Below are 25,346 nucleotides of genomic sequence, written 5' to 3'. Positions count from 1 at the left end.
ATACATTTTTTGAAAAGTAGGTTTTGGTATATAGGCATAACTTGTTTTATTATACTTTGCTTTATTGTGTTTTCTACAAATTAAAGTTTGTGGTAACCCTGCATTGAGCAAGTTTGTTGTTGCCATTTTTCCAGTAACGCTTGCTTTGTGTCACATTTTGATAATTCTCAAAATATTTCGAACTCTCCATCAGCAAAAAGATTACATCTTGCTGAAGCCTCAGATGATGGTTAGAATTTTTTTTTTCTTTTTGGCATAAATTACTGTTTTTTTTCCCCCCAATTTTTTGGCCATGCTGCATGGCATGTGGGGTCTTAGTTCCTTGACCAGGGATTGAACTTGCGCCTGTCTTAACCACTGGACCATCAGGGAAGTCCCTAAAGTACTTTTATTTTTTTTAATTTATTTTTTATTAATTTATTTACTTATTTTATTTATTTTGTTTTAGGCTGTGTTGGATCTTCATTGCTGTGTACAGGCTTTCTCTAGTTGCGGAGAGTGGGGGCTACTCTTCCTTGCAGTACACGGGCTTCTCATTGTGGTGGCTTATCTTGTTGTGGAGCATGGGCTCTAGGCACATGGTGTGGCACGCAGGCTCAGTAGTTGTGGCTTGTGGGCTCTAGAGCTCAGACTCAGTAGTTGTGGCGCTCAGGCTCAGTAGTTGTGGCGCACAGGCTTAGTTGCTCTGTCGCATGTGGGCTCTTCCTGGACCAGGGCTTGAACCCATGTCTGCTGCATTGTAAGGCAGATTCTTATCCACTGCATCACCAGGGAAGTGGTAAAGTACTTTCTTTTTTTAAATTTATTTCTTTATTTAATTTATTTATTGACTGTGTTGGGTCTTCGTTGCTGCACATGGGCTTTCTCTAGTTGCTGCGAGTGGGGGCTACTCTTCATTGTGGTGTGCGGGCTCCTCATTGTAGTGGCTTCTCTTGTTGTGGAGCACAGGCTCTAGGCACGTGGGCTTCAACAGTTGAGGCACATTGGCTCAATAGTTGTGGCTCACAGGCTCTAGAGCACAGGCTCAGTAGTTGTGGCACACAGGCTTAGTTGCTCTGTGGCATGTGGAATCTTCACAGAGCAGGACTCGAACCCGTGTCCCCTGCATTGGCAGGCAGATTCTTAACCACTGTGCCACTTAGGAAGTCCTAAAGTACTTTTAAATTAAGGTTAGTACTTTTTTTTTAGACATAATGCTACTGCACACTTAACAGACTAAAGTATAGTATAAACATAACTTTTATATGCACTGGGAAACCAAAACATTTACATGACTTACTTTATTGCAATATTCACTTTATTGCAGTGGTCTGGGACTGAACCTGCAATATCTCTGATGTATGCCTGATATAATAAATGAAATGGGGTAGTAGAGACTATGTGACAAACCATAGTATATTAACATTATAGAATATGACATAACTACTTCAAAGGTTAATGTGTTCTGTATCAATTTTTAGAAATTGGTGTATAAAATATACAAGTGCCAAAGAGGAACACAAAATAGTTTGCACAAATGTATGATTGTGTAAAATGCATTTACATAAACTTTTAAAGATTAGAAGTTGATTTTGGAAATAAAGTTTAGTATTCTTAATTCTGCTCTTAATTCGAAGCATTGCTTAACTTGTAATAATATGCAAAATGTGAGGCCATTATTTAATTCTTAATTTACAAAATAGATTCAGGGTTAAGTTTCTGAAAGGGGAGGGATAGGCATGCACTGTTTGGAGTGATAATTGGTCTTTCTTTGATACTGACTCTATTTTTAACTTATTCTGAATATATAAGTTGTAAAGGATAATATAACAAACACCCATATAGTACTACTTGATTCAAGAAATAAAGCATTACAAATACCATTGTAATTGCTTATTTACTTCTTACCATTATTAAGCATATCTTTAAAAATTTGTTGATAATGATTCTCAATAACTTATATTTGCTTTTGTGGAATTGGAAAGAGAGTGTTCTACAGGTGTAGGGGAAGTCCAGAGCAACTTAGCCAGAAAGAATCTCTTGGACATCATTTTGTGCAGTTAGCGATTCTTGGATCTTTCCTCCAGTGCTAATAGAATCTTCCCTCATTTATTTTCCTATGTTAATTCAAAAATTACTTTTGTATTGTATCAAAGGTATAGAAGATAGGTATATAGCACATAGAGAGAAGGTGTAAAGGCTTTGTTCCTGATGACTCTGTAATGTATTTTAGAAGTTATATTTTTGGAACTAATTTGGGCAATACCATTTATTACCAAAATTTGTTTTTCATATAAGGTTCAAGTACAAATTGGAACAATGAATTTTTACACTAAAGGCAGAATTTAATCCATTAGAAGGAAAGTCAAGAGTGTTCAGCTACTTCTTGGGTTTAAAGGCAAGAAGGCTATTAAAAATATCGTTTTAAGTGTTTAACTAGCAAAATGCCAGGATGTCAAGGATCCTTTTACATTATGGAAGACTTTCAAGGAGAGAAATCACATGATATTAAAGATAGAGGCTAAGGAGAGATTGATTACTTATGATAAGCATTGATGCTATCTTTATGGATGAAATCAAGAATTACAGTCTGTGTGATAGTATGGTATTAACTTGTTAGTGTAGGTTAACTTGAAATGAACTACTATACCCAAAATGTACTTATTAATGAATTGCTGTTAGCTTGGAGGAAGGACTTTAGATGTGTGCCATAGAAGTCTATCTTCAGCACTATGCCATTGTACATTTTTATTAATGACTTAAATGAGGATTCTGATGGCATGTGTATCAATTGTGTACATGCTGTGGAGCTGAGAGAAATAACTAATGTGCTAGGTTTCAAAATCTGGACTCAAAAAGAGTCTAATAGGTTGTAATGTTAGTCTGAATTTAGTAAGAGAAAACTTAGGGACAAATGCTAAATCTCATACCCAAATCCTAATGTTTAAGTATTAATTTTGTGAGAAAGTTATTACTTTATAGAAACACATTTTTTAAAAGAAGATTTTAGTTACTTGTACAAGTTTATTTGTACAAGTAGTAGAAGCCTGTAACACAATTGCCAAAAAAGAGATACTATAATTTTAAGTATCATTTATTGAAAAATGTTATAGTCCTTCTGTGTTTTGTATTTGGTCAGATAACACTTGGACAGTTGTATACATATCTGGCTGTTACACTTTAAAAAGTGACATTGACAATATGGAGCCTGTACAAAAAAGAGATTAATAGTATTAGAGGACTTAAAATTAGACACAATTTTCAATGCCTGGTGAAGATGTTCTCCATTCATCCTTTACTCAATTAATATATTTTAGGCATTCCTGTGCTTGGTTCTTGGAAACGGAAGTAAGCAACAAGACAACGCAGTTCTCAAGGAGCTTTTATTCTAATGAGGAGGGGACAGATACTGAGTAAACTAAATAAGATATTTGAACAATGATAAATTGTTCAAATTTATTTTCTGTGAAGAAAATAAAAGAGTAATATGACAGTGACTGGTAATTAGTTAGGATGATTAGCAATCAGGGAAATTCTCTCTGAGGCAATGACATTTGACTTGAGACTTGAATGGTGATGGGGGGCCAACCATGCAAGGATATTGAAAGCCTTTCATGCGGAGGGACTATAAAGTACAAAGGCCCTGCATAGAAGTAGCTGAGAATGAGTGAAAGGAAGAGTTGTGGGAAATCAAGCAAGATAATGAGTTTGAATTTATTCTAAGTATAATGAGAAGCCAGTAGAGGGTTTTAAGTCAAATATGATCTCATTTACCTTTTGAAAAAATCACTGCTGTGTGGACAGTGAGTTATGGGGGTAAGACTGGCTGTAGAGAAGAATTTAGAGCAGTAAATAGTTTAATAAATTATAAACACAAAACCATTTTTTCCTCCCAATCACTGCTTCCAGTTACCATAATTAAATTTTCCTTTGCCTTACCTTGACAAGATTTTAAGAAGATTCAATAATTTTGATAATTGTGTATTCTTAAATGTCTAGTTTATTTGCCTTGAACCTAAAAGTGCTCTAAAAGGTAGTCTATTAAGAAAAAACTCTAGTTCAGTCTAAAAACTTGTATCTCCTACTTTACAGAAATACTTATGTTTTAAAAGAGGATTTTAGTTGACTGTACAACTAACAGAAGCCAACTAGAAGCCAATAGTGTAACATAGCTGCAAAAAAGAGATACTGTAATCTTAAGTAGCATTTATTGAAAAATGTTATAGTTCTGCTTTTTGTTAATTTCAAGTCTGACATCTAATTCAAGCAAGATGGAATAATAGAGACCAGATTTACCCTCTCGCCTGGAGCAACTGGCAAAACCTGAAAAAATATATGATTTTTAAGACATTGGACATTAGACAACAAAGGACAGTGATCTCTGAGAAACAGAAAACTGATGAGGAGACCTCTACAATTGCCCCAGCTTACTTCCTTGAAAGAATTTCTAAGCCATGGCTTCACTGGTGAAATCTGTCAAACATTTAAAGAAAAAAAATAATGCTAATTCTATGCTCTTCCAAATAATTGGAGAGGAAGAAATACTTCTAAACTTATTCTATTGGGCCAGCGTTATCTTGATAAAACCAGGCAAAGACATTACAAGAAAAGAACATTTCAGACCAATATCCATTATAAGCATAAAAGGAGAAATTCTAAGCAAAATTTTAGTAAGTTGAATCCATCAATTTAAAAGAAGGATATTACATCATGATTAAGTGGGGCTTATCCCAGGAATGCAAGGTTAATTTAACATTTAAAATCAATGTAATTTACCATATTAACAAACTAAAAAAGGAAAACTATATGTTCATCCAGTAGAGAAAAAGTATTTGAAAAAATACAGTATCCATTTCTGATTTAAGAAAAACCAACAAATTCTCAGCAAACTGAGAACAGAAGGGAACTTCTTCAGCTTGATAAAGGACATTCAAGGAAAACCTAACATCATACTTAAAAACTGAATTCTGAGGATGTGAATTTTTTTACAGCTTTATTGAGATGTAATTGGTATACAATGAACTGCACACATTTAACCATACAATATGATAAATTTTGACTTATATATGTACTCCTGAATTCTTTGTTTTTTTTTTTTTTTTTTTTTCTGTGCACAGGCTTTCTCCAGCTCTGGCGAGCGGGGGCTATTCTTCTCTGCGGCGCGTCGGCCCCTCAGTGTGGTGGCCTCTCCCGCTGCAGAGAACGGGCTCTGTGCACGTGGGCCTCAGCAGCCGCGGCCGGTGGGCCCAGCAGTTGTGGCACAGGGGCCCAGCCGCTCCGCAGCACGCGGGATCCTCCCAACCAGGGATCGAACCCATGTCCCCTGCACTGGCAGGCGGATTCCCAACCACTGCGCCACAAGGGAAGTCCCACTTTCTGTATTGCTGACCTGGCACCTGGGGCCTTGCTGGCCCAGGGCAGAATGCCCCTCCCAGGGCTAGCTAATTTCTAGGCCTAGCAGACCATTCTTCTTTGAGCAATGAAGCCTACGGCACCCGGTATTCCCAGGCGGTCTCCCATCCGAGTACTAACCAGGCCCGACCCTGCTTAGCTTCCGAGATCAGACGAGATCGGGCGCGGTCAGGGTGGTATGGCTGGAGACCTGAATTCTTAACTACATCAAGATAGTGAACATATCCATCCTCCCTAACAGTTTCCTCATGCACCTTGGACTCCTTCTCTCCCTCCCTTCTCCCCCTGTCCCTACCTTCCCAGGCAATCACTGATCTGCTTTCAGTCACTATAGGTTTGTTTGCATTTCCTAGAATTATTTATATTAAAATATTATGTATTTTATGTGTAATTTAATATAAGATTTAATGTAAATATAGCCATACATTAAAATGTATTTTAAGGAATATTTTAAAATATATGATTATATATTTTTCTAATATATACTTAAATGTTTTAAATGTATAAAATATATGGAATCATACAGTATGTACTCTTTTTGATATCTTTTCTGGCTGCTTTAACTCAAAACAATTATTTTGAGATTCATCCACATTGTTGTGTATATCAACAGTTCATTCACTTTTATTGCTGAGTAATGGATATACCACAATTTGTTTATCCAGTTTTTTTTAATAGACATTTAGGATGCTTCCAGTTTTAGGCTATTACAAATAAAGATAACACTTTCCCCAAATGTCCTCTGCCTCCCTCTGAAAGTCAGAAAAATTTTGGATATATTCTTTTTCTTCCTTTTGGCTTTATTGAGAAATAACTGGCATATAATGTTGTGTAAGTTTTATGTATATATATATGAGTTATATACATATATCACATTTTCTTTATCTGTTTTTCTGTGTGTGGACACTTAGGTTTTTTCCCAGTCTTGGCTGTTGTGAATAATGCTGCAGTGAACATGGGTGTGTAGATGTCTCTTTGAGATAGTCATTTAATTTCCTTCAGATATATACCCAGAAGTGGGCTTATTGGATTATATAGTAGTTTTATTTTTAATTATTTGAAAATCTTCATATTGTTTTCCATAGCCACTGTATCAATTTACACTCCCATGAACAATACACCAGTGTTCCCTTTTCTTCACATCCTCACTAGCATTTGCTGTCTTTTGTCTTTTTGATGAGCCATTTCAACAAGTATGATGTTACATCTCATTGTGGTTTTGATTTGCATTTCCCAGATGATTAGTGATGTTGAGCACGTTTTCATGTATTGGTTGGCCATTTATATGCCTTCTTTGGAGAAATTATTCAAGTTGTCTGCCCATTTTAACAGATTTTTTTTTTTTGCTATTTAGTTGTATGAGTTCCTTATTTATTTTATATACTAACCTTTTATCAGATATATGATTTACAAATATTTCCTCCCATTTCATAAATTGCATTTTCATTTTGCTAATTGTTTCTTTTGCTGTGTAGAAACTTTTTAGTTTGGTGTAGTCCCAGTTGATTTTTTCTTTTTTTGCTTGTGCTTTTGGTGTCATTCCAAAAAATTATTGCCAAGACTAATTACAAGGAATTTTTTTCCATATGTTTTCTTCTAACAGTTTTATATCTTATGTTTAAGTCCTTAATCCATTTTAAATTAACTTTTATGAAAGGTGTAAGATAGAGGTCCAGTTTCATTATTGTGCTTGTGAATATCCAGAAGAGACTATCCTTTCTCAATTGAGTAGCATTGTCTCTCTTGTCAAATACTTATATTGGGGTTCTTGATTCTGTTCCATTGGTCTGTGTGCCTGTTTTCATGCCAGTACCTTACTGTTTTGATTACTACTATAGATTTGTTGGATATTTTCATTCATACCTTATAAGGGACATATAACAGGAGCTCATATCAGTTTCTCTGTTTCTACCTGCCTGCAACCCAAGTGGATATGTCAAGCTCCCCCAGGAATGTTTTCCTTAAACTTCATTGCAGTCGATAGCCCCAAGTTGGGTTTGCATTTTCTGCAACTCAACAAGGAGTGACCAACATAATGTTGGTGATAATGATTATGGTGGTGATAATAATCACTGGTTCCTCTATAGCACTTACCATATGCCAAGATCTGTTCTAACTTCTTTATATGTAGTAATACATGTAAAGCCTCGCAACAATCCTATGAAATATGTATTATATATTATTATCCCCATTTTATAGAGAGGGGAATTGAAACATAGAGGTTAAATGATTTGACCAAGGTTTGCCTAGTGTCTCACAACTAGTAGGTGGTGGATTGGGTCATAAACCCAAGCAGTCAGACTCAGAATCCTTTCTATTGGGTTGGCCAAAAAGTTCATTTGGGTTTTTCCATAACATCTTACAGAAAAACATGAACGAAATTTTTGACCAACCTAATATTAACTATTGTGTATATTGTTTCTCAATTTCCCCTTCTTGCAGGGTCACTGATCTCTTTATTTTCTTGAGTCTCTCCCTCACTTAACTTTGGGGAAAAAAGAACACCTTGTCCTGCCCTCTCTCTTACCACAAACAGTGCTATTTCCACAAGGCCAGCAGCTCCTATGATAGCATTCCCCTTTTCCTTCCAAAGTTCTCTAAAGACTAGAGGAGGGAGCCTGGAAGTGGTAGGGTGGTGATGACAGTAAGTCTTGGAGGAAGTATCTAACTGTCTTTAGAACTTAGGGTACTTAGCCATTCTTGTTTGTCAGCTGTGAGTCCTAGTTGCCAATGCTGGGGCAAAGGAAAAATCACTTTTTGTTACTGAGGCTATTGTAGTAGTCTAGGAAAGAGGAGAGAGCCTTGGACTAGGGTGGCAGTGAAAATGGAGAGAATCAGATAAATTTGGGATGTATTTTGGAAATAAAACCAACAAAACATGGTAGTAAATTGAATGTGAGGGAGAACAGAAAGGGATCAGAGAAGAGGATTTTGCCTTGAGCAACCAGGTAGATGGGGGTACCATGTACTGAGATGAGGAAGACTGAAGATAGAAAGAGATTGGAATGGAAGTGTGAGGGTCACTTGGTCATCAAGAGTACTGTTTTGCCTGGTTAAGTTTTAGATACCTGTTAGACAGCCAAGTGAAGATATCAAAAAGTTGGATACAGGAGTTTGCAGCTCGATAGGTAAGGTAAAGTCTAAAGTTATACATCTGAAAGTCACAGAATGTCCTATATTCAAAGCCATGGAACCAGATAAAATCAGTTAGGGAGAGGATGATCGAAAAGAGAAGGCTGAGGATCAACCTTAATATTCAGAGGAAAACTCAGCAAGATACTGAAAAGGAGTCATCAGTGAGATAGGAAGAAAACAGGAGAGTGCATTGTCTATGTCTCAAGAGAATCAAGTCTTTGTCATGATTTGAGTGTCCTAAATATAATAAGCTACATACAGAGGAAGTGAAGCATCGACCTATTTCAGATGGTTTTCTAAACTCAGGCTGTCTTTTGTATAGGAAATTGAAACAAAACTTGAGTGGGAGTAAAGAAGGTGAGACTAAATTACTTTAATGTCTCTTTCATCCAAAGGAGTCTCTATCACTGAAACTCTTCCTGTAAGAATCTTATGTATAAATGTGGAAAATAAACCATTTTTGGTGAAGAATTTAGAACATGGGGCTAAGCTCCCAATTATTTAACTCACTTGAATGGAAAGGGTTCTCCTATTCACATTTTACATTTTTTAGTGGGAAGAACAAAGTTAGAGATAAAGTGGTTTAAAAATTAAACCAGACCTACTAAAAAGGTTATGAAACAGTTCACCTATAAAACATAAATAGAAGTAAATAGAAAACTCAGCTAAGTGATTTCCAGTGTAAGCCCATTTGTTTAAAAAAATTATCTTTATTAATAAGCTTCTGGCTCTTCCATAGTTAATGCTGCTAGTTATCCCTTCCACCCTCACCCTTCCTCCCTCCCCACCAAGGCTTCTAGTCTACCAATTTTCAAATTGTAGTGTACATCAAAATCAACTGGAAGGCTTTTTTTTTTTTTTTGGGGGGGGGTACACCAGGTTCAATCATCTGTTTGGAAGGCTTTTTAAAAATACACATTTCAAGGTCACATCTCCAGAAATTCTGATAGGGTGTAGTCAGGAAATCCATATTTTGACAGATAAGGGAAGGGAAGATGATCCCTGGACCACACTCAACAAAACACTTGTCCTAATCCTATATTCTGTGTAGAGGTGACTCTCTTCTGGTGGCAGAAGTGCCACTTGGCACTGTCCACAGTTTATTTTTATTAAAATAATTTCTTTTAGAAGCATGGTTTGCATAATAGAATCATAAAACTATAAGGTTTTCTTTTATAAAAAATAAGTTTTGGGGGAAGCTTTAATTTGTCTCCGGAGATTTATCTAACTTGCTTTTTGGGGAGGCAGTCTACCCTTGAGTTTATTTTCAAGCAAATAATGGCTTAAAAAATGTATCCAACTAACTTCTAATTACTCTTTTTTTTGAGTAATATAATAAATCACTCACTAAAGTAACAAGATTTCAGATGTTTCTTTTTCTATCAGATATAATTATTCATGTGAATCCAGTATATTTTTCTTAACCCCAAATAGTTTCTAAGTCCTATGAAAGTGAAAATTAAAATGAGAATAAAGTTTGACAGTGCAGTAATATTGTGTGTTCTAGTGTCTGGCACTTTGTTCTTGCTAGACACTCAGTACATGTTGATTGAAGGAGTACCATTATGTGCTAGCCTTTAATGGCTTTCATGCTGCCATTTTTTACTGCCAGCTTTAAATTCCTCTTGCCTACTTATGGTCCTGAAATATTTCTTTAGTAACTTTCAAAATTCTAGGAGATCCTTAAAAAATTAGAGAACTGAAAACCAACAGTAAAATAGATTTGATGTTGTATAATTGTAATCAGCCCTGCCTAAGAGATATTCTAGCATGCTGGGGTCAGAGGTAGGGGGATACCCTATCCAAAAGCTCAGGTGTTGTTGTTGTTGCTGTTGTTGTTGTTTTATACTAATTAATGAAAAGAATTTACAAGCAATACCTTGGTGATTCAGTTTTCTGTTGCGGCATCTCAAACGACCATCATTTCCTGGGTTTACAATTCTGAAAGATATGACTGGGTGAGCAAACACAGGGTCTTGCCTTAACACTATCAAATTGAAAGATGGCAACTGGTATATCTAGCATCCACCAGTTTCTAATTCCAATTGAAGTTTGCACTTATAAAATAACTGAAAGTAATGAGAATATGTATATATTATACATGTAATTTGTAACATATATGTTAAACCTGGTAGCTTGGTTAATGAAGGACTAGAAGAAAAAGTTGACATAAAATACAATTGGAACCATAAAGGGCTTTAATTCTTTCCTCCTCCTTCTCTCTCCTTTGTTTATTGTTCCAGGCACAAGAAATATCATATTATATTTGATTTGAAAACTTTATTATCTGGGTAATAATGTTGAGAATCCCCATTTAAACATTCTTAATGGACTACTGCCTTGAAATTATTATTAGTCTTCTGACTTAATTATATAGAATAAATGTAAAATAAAAAGTGATTGCATCAGAACATGGCTTTGGGGGATATTTTGGAAGAAAATACTTAAATCTGAGCCATAATTTCTTTCCAGTGCAGCATTTGAATTTCAGACTTCAACCGCAGTTGTGATTGTTTTTAGTTTGTTAGCTGCCTGGAGTGTTATTTTAAGAAAGCAGAAGCACCTTCATTTGCACACTCCTTATAGATCACACACCTTAACCCTGACTTTTTAGCTCCAGTTTTTCAAAAGAAGTGAAGTCAAGATGAAGAGCTATTTGCTTTTCTTGGGAGTCCTGGCCATTTTTGTTAAGGCTGTTCTTGTGACAGGTATGTGGTATTTTGAGAATGAACCCAGATAAAAGGAAAAATAGAACGCAGATCAGTTCTTCAGATTTAAACATTTATGTTTGTGCTTTGGTTGGACAGCTAGCTGGCTACTTTTTTCTAACCTGCCTTAATCTTTGTATGGGCAGTGATCTTTTCATGGAAAAGACTCACTGTAATTCTTTTTATTCTTTTTTCCTCTTCTCTTATTTTTTTGCCTACTACAACCTAGAGAATAAGAATACAGATATTTCTGAATAAGTATAGATAGCTATACTTATATGAGTACCCATATTGAATTTTGAAAATCAGTAGTCCTCTCCTTGAGTGCTTCAAATTTATATTCTGGAGAAATGAAGTAATAATTATTGTAAATACAATATAGAGTGCATTGAGATTTTATTTCCCAAGAGAGCTTGATATTAGTTCTAACAGCGTTCCTGGACCTGAGACTATAGGTTTATTATGACCCTTTAATGATGTTTAATGTTGTACAGTTTTCCTATAACTTGATGGCTGAAACTTCATTTATTTTGTTTATTAAATTTTTAAGCTATTGTAGAAAATGGATTATTTTCTGAATATAGAAATACAGTGTTTAATAATTTTCATCTAGAAGGGCATATGAATTAGAAGTGATATAATTTGGCTGGATTGTTCTAAGACTTATTGAGTTTATTCTTTTTTTTTGAGCTTATTCTTATTTCAAGACAACATGATGTAATCAAGAACAGTAATTTTACATATAGTTTATACTAATTTAGCATTGAGAATAATGAATTTCTAGTAATATTTAAAACAAAGGTATTCGTAGTAAACCATATATATGTACCTGTACGTATATATAAATACATATGTTTATAACATATTTGTATACCTATAAACATATATGTGAAACATATAAATAGCTATATATGTATAAAAGAACTATAATTTATTGGGCACATACTATATTCTAGGCATTAGGCTTACTGCTTTACATATACTATTCCATTTAATTCTCACAATAACCCTTTGAAGGTAGGTACTATTATTATTTTTGATATATAGTTGAGTCCATTGAAATTTAGAGAGGTGAAGTAACTTACCTAAGGTCATACAACAAGCATGTGGTAGGTAGAACCCAGGCCATCTGACACTATAGTCCACCCTCCAACTACTATCCTATTCTGCCTGTATAAGAGAATCACCTTTTAGTAAACTCGTTATGTTCATATCTAGTATGTAAGTCTGTTTTCTTATTTGTTTGAATTGAAATAAATTTAACAAATATTTATTGAGCACCTACTATGTCTCAGGTACTCTTGGAATAAAGTAAGGCATAGTCTACAGTAACAGGTTTGTTAGGAAAAATACTGCCTGTTGATGAAACAGAATGTTAGAATCTTATGTCTTGGTGAATTGAAAGTATTTGTACATTTTTCTGGTAGGTATGTTAGGCTACCTAGTATTTTTATATAATAACAGTAATGATGTTTTTTTCCTAGGTTTCTGGCAAGAAAATATAATATATGCCATAACTAAAATACAGATATTTTCTATTTAAGACTTAGTAGTCAAGTCACATACTCAACTCAGTCTGTATTTTTGGTCAAGCTTTACGTGCTCATTTGTATTTTATTGAGAAAAACATTTGAGTCATGAATACAGGAGTAGGGAAGAGGATACCATTTAAGTCATCTTACTCTTTTCAAAAAATTAAGAATTATATCATTGTCTTAAGTTGCTTCATAATGATTTTTATCCAATATCATACAGACTTTTATCAGAAGATTTATTAAGAACTTATGAATAATGGCATAATAATGCATTATAAAGTGCTTCAAAACAATTATAAGTACAATAACAATGGTAATGTTAAAACAATGGTAAAATTTGTAATGACTGTTATCATTAAGACTGAAATACTGCAGTTAGCTCATTTCTGCTCTGGGATCATCTCTGGAATAATTAGATTTCCAGTTACAATTATATCTATCCTTATCATTTAACCTTTGTAACTTGAGTTCATGTGCTAAGTCTTAGTTTTTTTAATTGAGGCTTGATGGAGGGAAATTTTAAAGGTCACTTAACTACAATTATTGGAATAAAAATATAGTTAAAAACATTATTGCTTAATTAGCACTATTAAATAAAACTATTTTTGGGGAGGAGTGGATTGTCACTTTTTATTTATGTCTTTTACATTGTTTTAATTTTTTACAATAATTTTCCCACTTTTTAAAGAAAAAATGTTTTTTTTGCTCAGGTTCTTACACATTTTAAGAGAGATGAAATGACACTGTTTTTTCCCTACTACATATATTATAAGCATCTTCTCTTTTTTTTTTGTTAAAAATTTTTACAAGACAAGGAAAGACTGAGGAACTGTCACAGATTAGAGTGTATGTGTACATATACACACACACACACACCAAGGAGACACAACAGCCAAATCCAATGTGGGATCCCAGATTGTAACCTTGGACAGGAAAAGAACAGTGGAAAAACTGGTAAAATCTGAATTAGGTCTGTAGTTTGGTTTATAGTATTGTATCAGCGTTACTTGCCTCATTTTGATAACTGTACTATGGTTAAGTAAGTTGTAAATGTTAGGGGAGATTAGGTGAAGGATATATGAGGACTTTCTGTATTATTTTTGCAAATTTTCTGTAAGACTAAAAGTATTTCATAATAAAAAATAATGTAAAACTTTTTTTATATATTCCAGAACCTAATTCACTATTTTCCTTCCCAAGCTGGTTTTTTTCCTGTATTCCCTATATTTATTAATGAGATTATTAGTCTCCTAGTCATCAGTAAAGCTATTTATTGTTAACTCTTTTCAAATATGTTTTAACTGATTTAAGTCCAGATAATAAGAAATTTTCTTTGTTAATTCTTTGCAACACTTACCAGACCTCATTGTTTAATATTCAGATTAGACAATAAATGTTGATATTCAGAGTTAAGGCTTTAATAGTCATCTGTGTATTGACTCATTCATTTATTATTTTTTTCTATCTGTACACATGCATATTATATCAGATAGAACTTGTACCTCACAATATAGTCTAAATTGTTTTAGCAAATTTATAGCACTTTCTATCTATATATACTGTATCTTTAAATTATTCTTATAAGAAATATTAATATAGCACTTATTTAATTGTATTAAATCATTATAACATGATAACCTGATTGTTATTATGAAAAAGAAGAATGTAATTAAGTTTAGGAAAATTTTAGTGAAGAATATTTAAAGTCTTACAAAATAAGATTATCTTAGGGAAAATATGCATGTTCTTAGCTCTAATGCAATCTAAGGGAAAAAAGTATAAACGGGAGTTCAGGAAGAATGTGACACATCAAACTGGGTTTATTATAAAGGCTAATGTTAGTTTTTGTTCACTTTTGAATGAATTGCTCTGGTCTGAGAGAAATCCAGTCTAGGTTTTTGTTTTCTCTCTCATTTTGACATTTGGCACTGATTTTTACAAAGTCACATCATTCAGAGGGTTGTGCCTCTATTAAAAGCATTAGATTAAAACCAAAATTCTTTCAGCTCAGGTTAGGAAGGCCATAGACTGGTCGAAGGAAAAGAGAGAAAATTCCTGTTGGAGTTCATTTGGATTTCCTTCACTATGCTGTGCTATTCCACTTAGCTGTTTTAGATTAGGAAAAAGAACAAATGGAGAGGGCTTCCTAGGTGGCACAGTGATTAAGAATCTGCCTGCCAACGCAGGGGACAAGGGTTCAATCCCTGCTCCAGGAAGATCCCACATGCGGCGGAGCAACTAAGCCCCTGCGCCACAACTATTGAGCCTGTGCTTTAGAGCCCGTGAGCCACAATTATTGAGTCCATGTGCTGCAGCTACTGAAGCCCATGTGCCTAGAGCCCGTGCTCCGCAACAAGAGAAGCCGCAGCAATGAGGAGCCCGCGCACCACAACAAAGAGTAGCCTCCACTCACCGCAACTAAAAGAAAGCCCGTGCATAGCAAAAAAGACCCAACACAGCCAATAAAATAAAATAAAATAAAAAAACAAATAGAGAAAGCTGAAATTGATCAACCATAAAGCTTGTTTTCTGCTAGGGGTGGGCATAAATTAACTCCATACAAAGCATAAAAATAGACCTTCATTTACCTTTCTTCTTGATATGTTTTCTCTTTCAAGCCCAAGATGAAGATGAAGGGACTGTTCTTGTTGACAACAAATGTAAATGTGCCCGGATTACTTCCAGGGTCATCCCTTCTGCCGAAGATCCTAGTCAAGACATTGTGGAGAGAAAGATCAGAATTATGTATGTAGTATTTCATGTTTCCTTTTTTTTTTCATGTTGTGAGCAGAAATACTTTCTGATGTTAGCAATTGTTTGCATGTGCTGCCTGTATCTTTGCTCCTTTTTTTGGTGTATAGCACCTTACATTAGTTGAATCTGGTTAATGGGCTTGAGCCAATTATGTAGAAGCTGGGAGCCGGAACAAAGGTTTCCAGGCAACCTAAAACCAGTAGGCTAGATCAAATAACTGAAGGTTGGATCTAGTCATCAACTTGCCCTGTTTATATGGAGTTATTTCAGTTTGAATCAGAACTTTTAGTTGCCCTTGATCAGTTCAAAGTGAAACCTGAGATAACATTAAAAGGCTCATTTTGTACCATGTACGGACCACAGAGTGTTTCACCTTGCACTCAATGTCTGTCTGCATAAGAGGTAGACTAATCAAATTGACTAAATTGATTACATCTTCACTTGTATATTGGACTTGCAGATATTCATTTCATTTTACACATAGTCCACGTCATAAGCTATGAGTCTTATTCAACAGCAAAAATGCTAATAATATTTAAGAACTGAGATTCTTACTGGATCCAGTCATTAGTGTCTTCCTTGTGAACCACTTCTACCTTGAATAGTTTCCCCCCAAATCAAATACCTCTTATTGAAACAGAACATAGCATTCAATCCCATTTAATCAGTGGGAAAAGTATAATATGTTTAAGAATTTGTTTTGCGTTCTGGCTGTCACTAAATAGCTATGTGCTCTGGTATACTAGTTATTTAACCAATCTAAACTTCAACTTTTTCATCTTTAACTTCTAATAGGGAAAAGAATATGTATGTCATAGGGTTGTTGTAAAGATAAATTGAGAAGATCTACTCCTTTTAAAGACTGTATAGTTCCTGGCACATTTTCAAAAAATATTTGCTGTTATTTATTCACCTAACCTATGTGCCAGTTATTCTGTCACTATCCTTCTTAAAATCCCTTTGCTGGTTCCCCCAATGTTGTTACTAGGATAAATTATGAATGTCTCAGCCTAACCTGCAACACTCAGCAAAATTCTCAGGCTCTTCCATTGCCACTTTTTTTTCACCTTATGTTTGAAAATCTAGTACATTGCAGTACCTTTATTTCCACACACTCACAGTGCTTTCTTCCTCTTATGTTTTTTCATAACCTAGTTCCTCTGCTTGAAGAACTCTTTCTCCCGCCCTTCTTAGCTTGGTTAACTCCTCACCCTGCATGTCTTAGCTTAGACAGCTCTTCCTCTAGCAAATTTTCTTTGACCACTCAGAGTCTATACCGCATAGCTCCCCGTTAAGGATAGAACAATTGGAGAAGCATGTAACTTGAGGGGATGGCATCCATGACACTGGTACCTAAATAATGTTGAAGAGGAGTGTCTATCTTATGTTTAAATCTCCAGGATTTAAGCACTCCAGGATTCTCTAATTTATCTTTTTCTTCTATTACATGATTCTTTTTATGATATATTATTTATTGAAATCAGGCAATTCAGTTACTTCATGCCATTTCCCTGATGTGTATTGATGCTTCCCTAATCTTATTTCTGAAAGTTCTGTTATCATTGCTGAGTCATTATGGCATTATTCCCAACTCCATCACTTACTAATGATGTGACTTTGGGCAAGTTACTTAACTAATTTGAGCCTGTTTCCTAAACTGAAAAAAAAGGGATAATTGTATAGGTATGTATATATACACATATACTTAATAAGGTTGTGAGGATTAAATATGATAATGTATAAAAGCACCTAGAACAGTGTTTGGCCCACAGTGAAACACTCATACATGTTTTTTTTTATTATTATTTTTATTTTTTAAGCTCTTTATTGGAATATAATTGCTTTACACTCTTGTACAGATTTTTGAGGTACACCAAAGTCAATCAGCTATATTTATACACATATCCCCATATTCACTCCCTCCTGTGACTCCCCTCCACCCTCCCCGTCTTGGCCCTCTAAAGCATCATCCGTCATCAAGTTGATCTCCCTTTGTCATACAGGAAACACTCATACATGTATATTCCCTTATTTTTCTCATTATTTAAAGCATTTTTTTAATACTACTAGAGATTTTACAAAGTAATAGAGAATTGGTTGTCATTCATTCATTTATTCATTTGGCAAACATTTATTGAGTGCTTCTGAAAGCCACTGAGGATTGAAGCTGGGGATACAATAATTTATATAAACACAGTCCCTGTCATCAAAGAATTTACAGTCTAGTAGGGAACTTTAAATAATTGAAAAGGCAATTATAATACAGTATTGTAAATGCTGTGACAAAAATAGGCATAGGATGTTATAAGAGCACGAAGGAAGGGCACTCAGTCCAGTCCTTGGGGGAGGTGGGAGAGGGGCAGGGAAAGGCGGGAGAGGGGCAGGGAAAGGCGGGAGAGGGGCAGGGAAAGGCAGGAGAGGATATTTGGAATAAGTGATAGAAGTGGATGATGGCTGTTAGCTGACTGAACTGGAGTTAGCTGGGTAAATGTGTGTGGGGAAGGACAGCGTTGATAGGTGAAGCAGATCATTCCAGGAAAAGGAAACAGGGTTGCTGTGAGGATTGTATGAGATCATCATGCTAACATGTTTATCATAGTATCAGGCACACTGTAAGTACTTAGTAAATGTTAGAACTGTTATTGTTTTTGTTATTGTTAAGACTTGGAGATGAGAAAATCATGGTAAGTTTGTGCATTTGCAAGCAGTTGTTTACAGCTGGCACTTGGTATAGAGAGGTTGGTGTGGTGAGAGATGAGGCTGGAGAGTTAGAGGTATTTCATGTAGTGTCTTCTATGCCATCTTGATGATACCCTGTTTTCTGTGGGGAGACACTATAGGTTTTAAGCAGAGAAGGAAATTAGGCTTGTATTTTAAAAAGACTGTTTTGGCAGTAATGTGGCTAATACACTGGAGAGGTCAAGACTGAAGGGAGGGTATTGCTGCAGACTAGGAGAGAAATGGTGGTATCCCGAATCAAGTGGTTGAAGTTCACAGATGCAAAGAATTAAAATCAGTTGAACTGTGAGATGGATTAGATATAGGTCATGACAGAGAGGGAAGACTGAGGGATGGTATCCAAGTTTCTGGCTTGCATATCTATGTGGATAATATTGCTAAATACTGAGTTAGGAAACATGAGGGTTTTTTTTTGTATCTTTTGGTAGGGAGGGGTGCATATGAAGAGGAGTGATTAGATTACATAGATGAAAAAAATGTAAAAGTTAATGAAATCACCTGAACTAGTGGATGTGTAATTTTTCATGGAACATCTCCAAATCAAGAGGTCTGGATTCCAGCTCCAACTTTATTACTTAGTAGTTGTGTGAACTTGAGTAGGTCACCAACCTCTGATTTATAATTACTGCATTTCTAAAATGTGGGTATTAGTATCTGTCCATTCATCCCATAAATATTGAACATATTCTACAATGCCACACATGTAGCAAGGCACTGGGAATGTGTGAATATTTTTGCTTCAAGGAATTTATAGAATCTAGAAGCAACTACTATGTAGATAAGCAACTATAATATGGCATTTGTTATAATAAGGTATATGAAACTTTAATGAGACTACAGAGGAAGGAGTTTATTGAGGGCTGGGGATGGGATCAAGGTAAAAATCACAGAGAAGGTAAAACCTGAGCTTGTTTTTGAAGGAAAAGCAGGGATTTGTCAAGTAATCAAGGATAGTTGACAGAGGAGTTGCTGTGAGGTTTATTTTGAATGAAAATGTTTAAAATGTAACAATTATTGTGAAATCTGAGTAATAGTATTACTAAAGAGTGTTTATAGAGTGCTAAATGTCCTAAATATCCCAATGAAATAGTAAGTACTGTCCTAACAATATACCTGTTACCGAAAATAGCAATATCTGCTAATGTCATTATTCTTCTTTGTTTCTTTCTTTTTTTTTTAGTGTTCCTCTGAACAGCAGGGAGAATATCTCTGATCCTACCTCACCACGGAGAACCAATTTTGTGTACCATTTGTCCGACCTGTAAGAGATTTTCCTTCATACTAATATAGATATTGAAGTCAGTAACTTATAATTAAATTGTTAGTAAGAATGTTTTTGAAAACAAATTGGAGTATAACCATTTACCAATATAATTTAAACTTTTGAATATGTTAATTCCTATGTTAATTATTAGGTATCATAAATTCATAAAACTTTATCACAGATAAAAGTTAGCTCTAAATTTAGTCTAAAGATGAAATTATTGCCATTAGTACAAAGGACCAGTTTGTCTTTATAGTTCAATAATTCAGACACAGTAACAGGCAAGTGTTTCTTTGGAAACTATAGAATCCAACATAAAAAATTAAAAAACAAACCCTTCCTTCTTTGTTACTATAGATAACTCATTTAATCCTAGCATACAGTTAGGAGTAAACCTAACAAAGTAGGAATTACTGTATGGTGTACACAAACAATCATATTATCATATTATTAATTATATTACTTTCAACTGAAGATTGAAAAATTACATAAATACTTCTGTATTATAGAGAAGTTCAAGTCTGAAAGGAGTCACCCTTTGTCAGAACTAATTGATTTTGGTTAGAAATGTATAGTCGCTCAGATTCTGAGACAGCATTTGATGGGGATTGTCTAATGCCTATATTTATTTTTCAGCTGTAAAAAATGTGATCTTACAGAAGTGGAGCTGGATAATCAAGTAGTTACTGCAACCCGGAGCAATATGTGTGCTGAAGACACTGAGACCTGTTACACTTATGACAGAAACAAGTGCTATACAAACAGGGTCCCATTTACCTATGGTGGTCAGACCAAAATGGTGGAAACAGCTTTAACCCCGGATTCCTGCTATCCTGACTAATTTAAATCATCGCTGACTGCACAACTCCTTATTTTGAAAGGCTCTCCATTTTAATTCCAGGTAGTTAATATATTTACTACCGATGAATTTGAAACCATGATTTTTTTTTTTAAGAAAATATAAAACCAACTATCCCACTCCTACCCCTGGCAAATAACTGAAATAGTAACATTGTTATTTTTTAAGGTAAATTTCTAGCATTTAAAAAATTAGACAAGGGGAGAAAATAAAACCCAAAGAGTAAAAATCAGGAGATATAATTAAATTTTGCCTCTTTTTTCTTTTCTTGGCTTTGCGCTGGAGAGCCTGAGCTTTTGCACACTTCATACTATTCTCTTTAAAAAAAGTATCACTGTGCAGAGAAAATTTATATGTAAATATAGGTCAATTATTTGTCTTCATTAGAAAAGTAATAATTGGAAAACATGTTTTGGAAATATTCATAAAGTAATTAAAAATGGGATCTCTAATATTTATGAAACCAATTAACTGAAAGTGACATAATTAAATGCATAATTGAAAAACATTTTGATACTACAGATTTGGGAGGAAATGATATGGATTTTTTAATAAACTTTTTTTTGATAATCAGGATAGTGTGAGAAGTTCCCATAGGAAATCACCCCTGTTGTAACTGAATCTAACAAATTATGTATTCCAAAATATGTATTCTCTATCACAGTTTGAACAATTAAATAGATTCATAAGCATATACCTGTGTGAAACAATTTATTGAAAAAAATTTGCTTGTGTTAACTTTGCTGTATGTAAATTAAAATATCATTTATTACTGAGGAACAGTTTGTAAGTATGATATAATTATGCATTAATCACTGAATTCAAACATGTAATATTTGAGGTAGCTTTGTCACTTTATACCTAAAATTAAATAAAAAGGCAAAGTCACTCCTGACAAATATAGTGTTTCTCATGGCACATAAAACTTCTTTATGGCAGAAAGTCAAGGCCAATTGGCCTACATATATAAGGCTACTGTGGAAAGTAAATGCTGACTGTGGATTTAAAATAATGGGAGGCTGATTAGTAAAATCAGTTTCTTGAAGAGACATTGTTCTGTTGTTGTTTTTTTTCAGATGGTAATAGTCATTTTAAATAACTTCCACTGTGTTTATACGGATCATTCAGTGGTTTTTTTTTTTAGGGATAAGGCTCCGACACTCTGGCGCGTCAGTAGGAATCATAGTTTTGACATGCTAAAGACAAATCATTATTGACCAATCTTCAATCTGGTATGTGGTTTTAGCCAAGAACTTGAACTTTATTTAATCAGTAAATAATTATTGAATATTTACCACATGTAAGGAACTCTGCTAGATTTTTGGTGATTAAGCTGTGATAAGTGCCCTCGAGATAGTCACCATTACCACTCACTTCCTAGAACTCTGCTTAGTTGGACCCCAGCTCAGTTCACTAACAATCTTCTCCAAGAAACTCACCCTGACCACTTAAAAAAAATTGGAAATCCCATTCCCTCATCTTGGTTTATTCCACCCTCATGTACTTATCACCCTCTAGCAGACTATATAATTTACTTATATGTTATGTTTATAGTGTCTCCTCCAACAAGTGTGTAAGCACCACAAGCACAGCCGTTTTTATTTTGCCCATTGATGTATCCCCAGCACTGGAAAGGGTGTCTGGCACGTAGAGGAGCTCAATAAATATTTGTTGAATGAATGAATATGAGTGGAGCTTAGTTGAAGAAACAAGACACATGCATAATTACAATCACTTGGCAGAATCGCATAAAGCAAAGAAATAGATTTCAAAGTGTTCTGAGAATTTATGGGAGACTTCTTCCCCAGTTTTGTTGAGAGATACAACTGACATATAACTTTGTGTAAGTTTTAAGGTGTGCAACAGAATGACTTCACATACATTATATATTGTGAAATGGTTACAATAAATTTAGTTAACATCCATCACCTCATGTAGGTACAATTTTTTTTTCCCTTGTGATGAGAACTTTTAGGGGCAGACTGTTTCTGAAGAGGCTCCTCTACTTTATTCCCATCTTTGCCTTAGTTTCTCTGCATACCCAATAAAAAAGTTTTTGGTACCATGCTGCAGATTCTTGTAGGAGAGAGCCCTATGCCAGTATTATTGCCTCATTAAATGCCAGCTGGAAGAGGACTGCAAACTTGAAGTCCTGCAGATCTTCCTTCTTTCAAAAGTTCAGTTAAACTCCAGGATTATCATATTAATAACAATATACACTTACATTAAGTGCTGGGCTTCAATCTAAGTGCTTTATTAAGCGTTAACTCATTCAGTATAAGTCCAGAGTAGGTGGTGACTCTTAAATGAGAGTTACTGAAGAGTGATTAAAACCTTCCTATAAGTTTCATTCATACATTTAAGTGGACGATTTAGCAGAGATACATAAGGAGTCAATGCAGATGAAGCAGTAGTGAAAGGAACCTCCCCTTTGTCTTTGTGTTTGTGTGAGGTCCATAGGCTGTTCCCAGCCAATGATGATTGAGTGTGGCAAGGATACTGAGACAGGCTTTGGGGTAGCAGTGTAGTATAGTGATTAAATCCTTGGCCGAGCTTGGAATACACTATACTTAGGGACTAAATGACACATCACTAAGAGCAAGTTTATTCAATGTAAGCTTGAAAAATGAGAGTAAAAATAACTATCTCATAAAATATCTCATAAAATAACTATCTTATGAAAATAAGGATACATGTCATAATGTATGTATATTAGTTAGTACAGCTTCTATTGCTTTCAGTAACCTTCTGTAAATTACAGTTGGTATTGTGTGTTAATTGTCTTCTGGCTCTTCTCTCTGCCCAGGCAACAAATCAGAGAAAAATGTGAACATGTATTAGATCAGTGATTCTCAAACTTTAACGTGTGTGAGACTCACCTGGAGGACTCATTGAAACAGATTGCTGAGGCCCACCCTCAGAGAGGCTGATTAAGTAGTTCTGGGGTGCCACAGGAGAAATTGCAAGTCTCAAAAAATTCCAAGTGCTGCTGCCTGGGAGTTGCTGGGAATTGCTTTAGAATTATAAACTTCCATTTCCACCTAGCGGTTTATTTACAAAATACAATGCATGTGTGTTTTAACACACATTTCATTTAATCCTCATAAGTGCCCTGTGAAATAAGTACTGTCTTTATTTTACAAATCATGAAACTAAGATGCAAAGAGATAAAGTAATCTTATTAAGGTTTGACAAATAGTATATTTGGATAATTGGATCCAGACTGTGAGGCTCCAAAGCCAAGGCTCTCATTCAGTGTTATCCTGTCTAAAATACATTTTTCAGATCGTTTCCCCCCGTAGTTCCACTTCTGAGGAAGTAATCAGAAACATGGACAAAAGAGGCATAAAGATATTTATCACAACATTATTTATTATAGTGAAAATTCATAAGAAACTTTAAGTCCATCATTGAAGGGAATGATAATATAGTGTATACTTGAAAATATTTTACAGGCAACAAAAATGAAGCTTTAAGTATTTTTAATTGTATGGTAATTGCTTATATAATGTGAAGAGGGAAATGTAAGCTATTCATAAAATAATTACTTCAAGACCCTCCCTCCCTTATACACATAAAAGAGAAAATAGACCAAAATATTAACACTGGATAGTGGGATTATGTGTTATTTTTATTTGTTTACCTTTTACTTTTCATTATTTACCAAATATTCTACGAGTATGTATTGTGATAATTAGAAAAATATTATTATTAATGTTTATTTTTAATCAGTTATATTAAAATTTGGGAAATTCTAAATTTCCTTCCATTTACAAAATGTATTTAAAGAAAAAGTAACATTTATTTAGCATCTACTCTGTCCTTAGCACAATGCCGATTACTGTGAGGAATAGTAACATGAGATGAATAAGAACTGAGCCTTACTGTTTAGGGGTTTTCTTCCCTTTCTACAGGAAGAACTAACACAGGGAAAAATTAGCACGTGATATAAGACAGTGAGTGATTAAATATAAAGAACTGTGTGCTGTTAGCCTCCAGAGAAGCTGGGGAGCTTAGCGGTAGGGTAATCTTGGAGGAGATATTAACAGAATAGGGCCTTCATGGACAGAAGTAGAACTTTCTAGAACTACATGAGCCAGGCAGAGAGACAGAAAGAAGCATGACATACATGTAGGAATAGAGATAGGATTGGCCTGCCCCTCTTCCTTTGTGTTCTCTATCAAACCTGTCACTAACATGCTTCATTTATACAATTCCCTTCAAATTGGTGACATTCAGTTTTTTCACTGGTCAAGACCTTTCTGCTCCTTCTCTGGTGAGTGTGCAGTTATCCATTACTTACAGGAAATAGCCTAGCACTTCACCACTCCAACTTTGAATTACCAACTGGTTGATTCAGCATCATCTGGGAGCATATTCATAATACAGAATTGCAGGCCCCACTCCAGATCACAGAAAGAAAACCTGCGTTTTAATAAGATTCATATGCACATTAATGTCCAAGAAACTCTAATGTAGCATGCAATACTGTCAAAAGCAGCTTGAATCCTAGGTAAAGGAGGCAGCTGACAACATGGTTTAATAGCTGAGAGACTGACAAGGTCCTACCCAAACAAAAATTTCTACCATTATCCTTCTATAATTATGCCATGATTAGACTCACTCTTTAAGGGCATGGTGGATGGTTTGGGAGGACTACATATTAACCAACACTTGAGAAGGAATATTTTTGTTGGGTTAACCACAGCAAATACCTGCTTTATACAGTGTAGAAAGGAATGAGGCATGGTTATTTGGATAAGTACAGAGGAAATTACTGTTCCATTTTGATGAAGCACAGAAATGGAGGGTGCTGTGTCCTTAGGAAGATGAAATGGGGCACTATGGTAGCAGAGGACCTTGACTGGGGAGGTGATGGGACATTGAGGTCAGCTTCATCTATTTCACAGTTATATCTGTGTTGAGTTACAGCTTAGTTTCCTCTTAGCTCCTTTATCTGA

The 25,346-nt window shown here is 34.9% G+C and overlaps 1 protein-coding gene and 1 non-coding gene across 2 annotated transcripts; one reads left to right on the top strand and one right to left on the bottom strand.

Annotated features, from left to right (window-relative positions):
* Window positions 1-5,462: 5,462 nt before the first annotated feature.
* LOC130850534 (5S ribosomal RNA) lies at window positions 5,463-5,581 on the bottom strand. The gene has a single exon (XR_009052907.1). It is a non-coding gene; the product is annotated as a 5S ribosomal RNA (ribosomal RNA).
* A 4,988-nt stretch (window positions 5,582-10,569) lies between these two features.
* Window positions 10,570-21,079, top strand: JCHAIN (joining chain of multimeric IgA and IgM). The gene is made up of 4 exons (XM_057725440.1): window positions 10,570-11,234; window positions 15,388-15,514; window positions 19,443-19,523; window positions 20,163-21,079. The coding sequence occupies exons 1-4, from the start codon at window positions 11,171-11,173 to the stop codon at window positions 20,365-20,367; spliced, it is 477 nt and encodes a 158-aa protein (XP_057581423.1). The 5' UTR covers window positions 10,570-11,170; the 3' UTR covers window positions 20,368-21,079.
* The last annotated feature ends 4,267 nt before the right edge of the window (window positions 21,080-25,346 follow it).

Source organism: Hippopotamus amphibius, chromosome 3, assembly GCF_030028045.1.
Source record: "Hippopotamus amphibius kiboko isolate mHipAmp2 chromosome 3, mHipAmp2.hap2, whole genome shotgun sequence".
NCBI classification, from domain to species: domain Eukaryota; kingdom Metazoa; phylum Chordata; class Mammalia; order Artiodactyla; family Hippopotamidae; genus Hippopotamus; species Hippopotamus amphibius.
The sequence above is the reverse complement of the archived record's forward strand: the minus strand, read 5'-3'. Positions and strand labels throughout refer to the sequence as shown.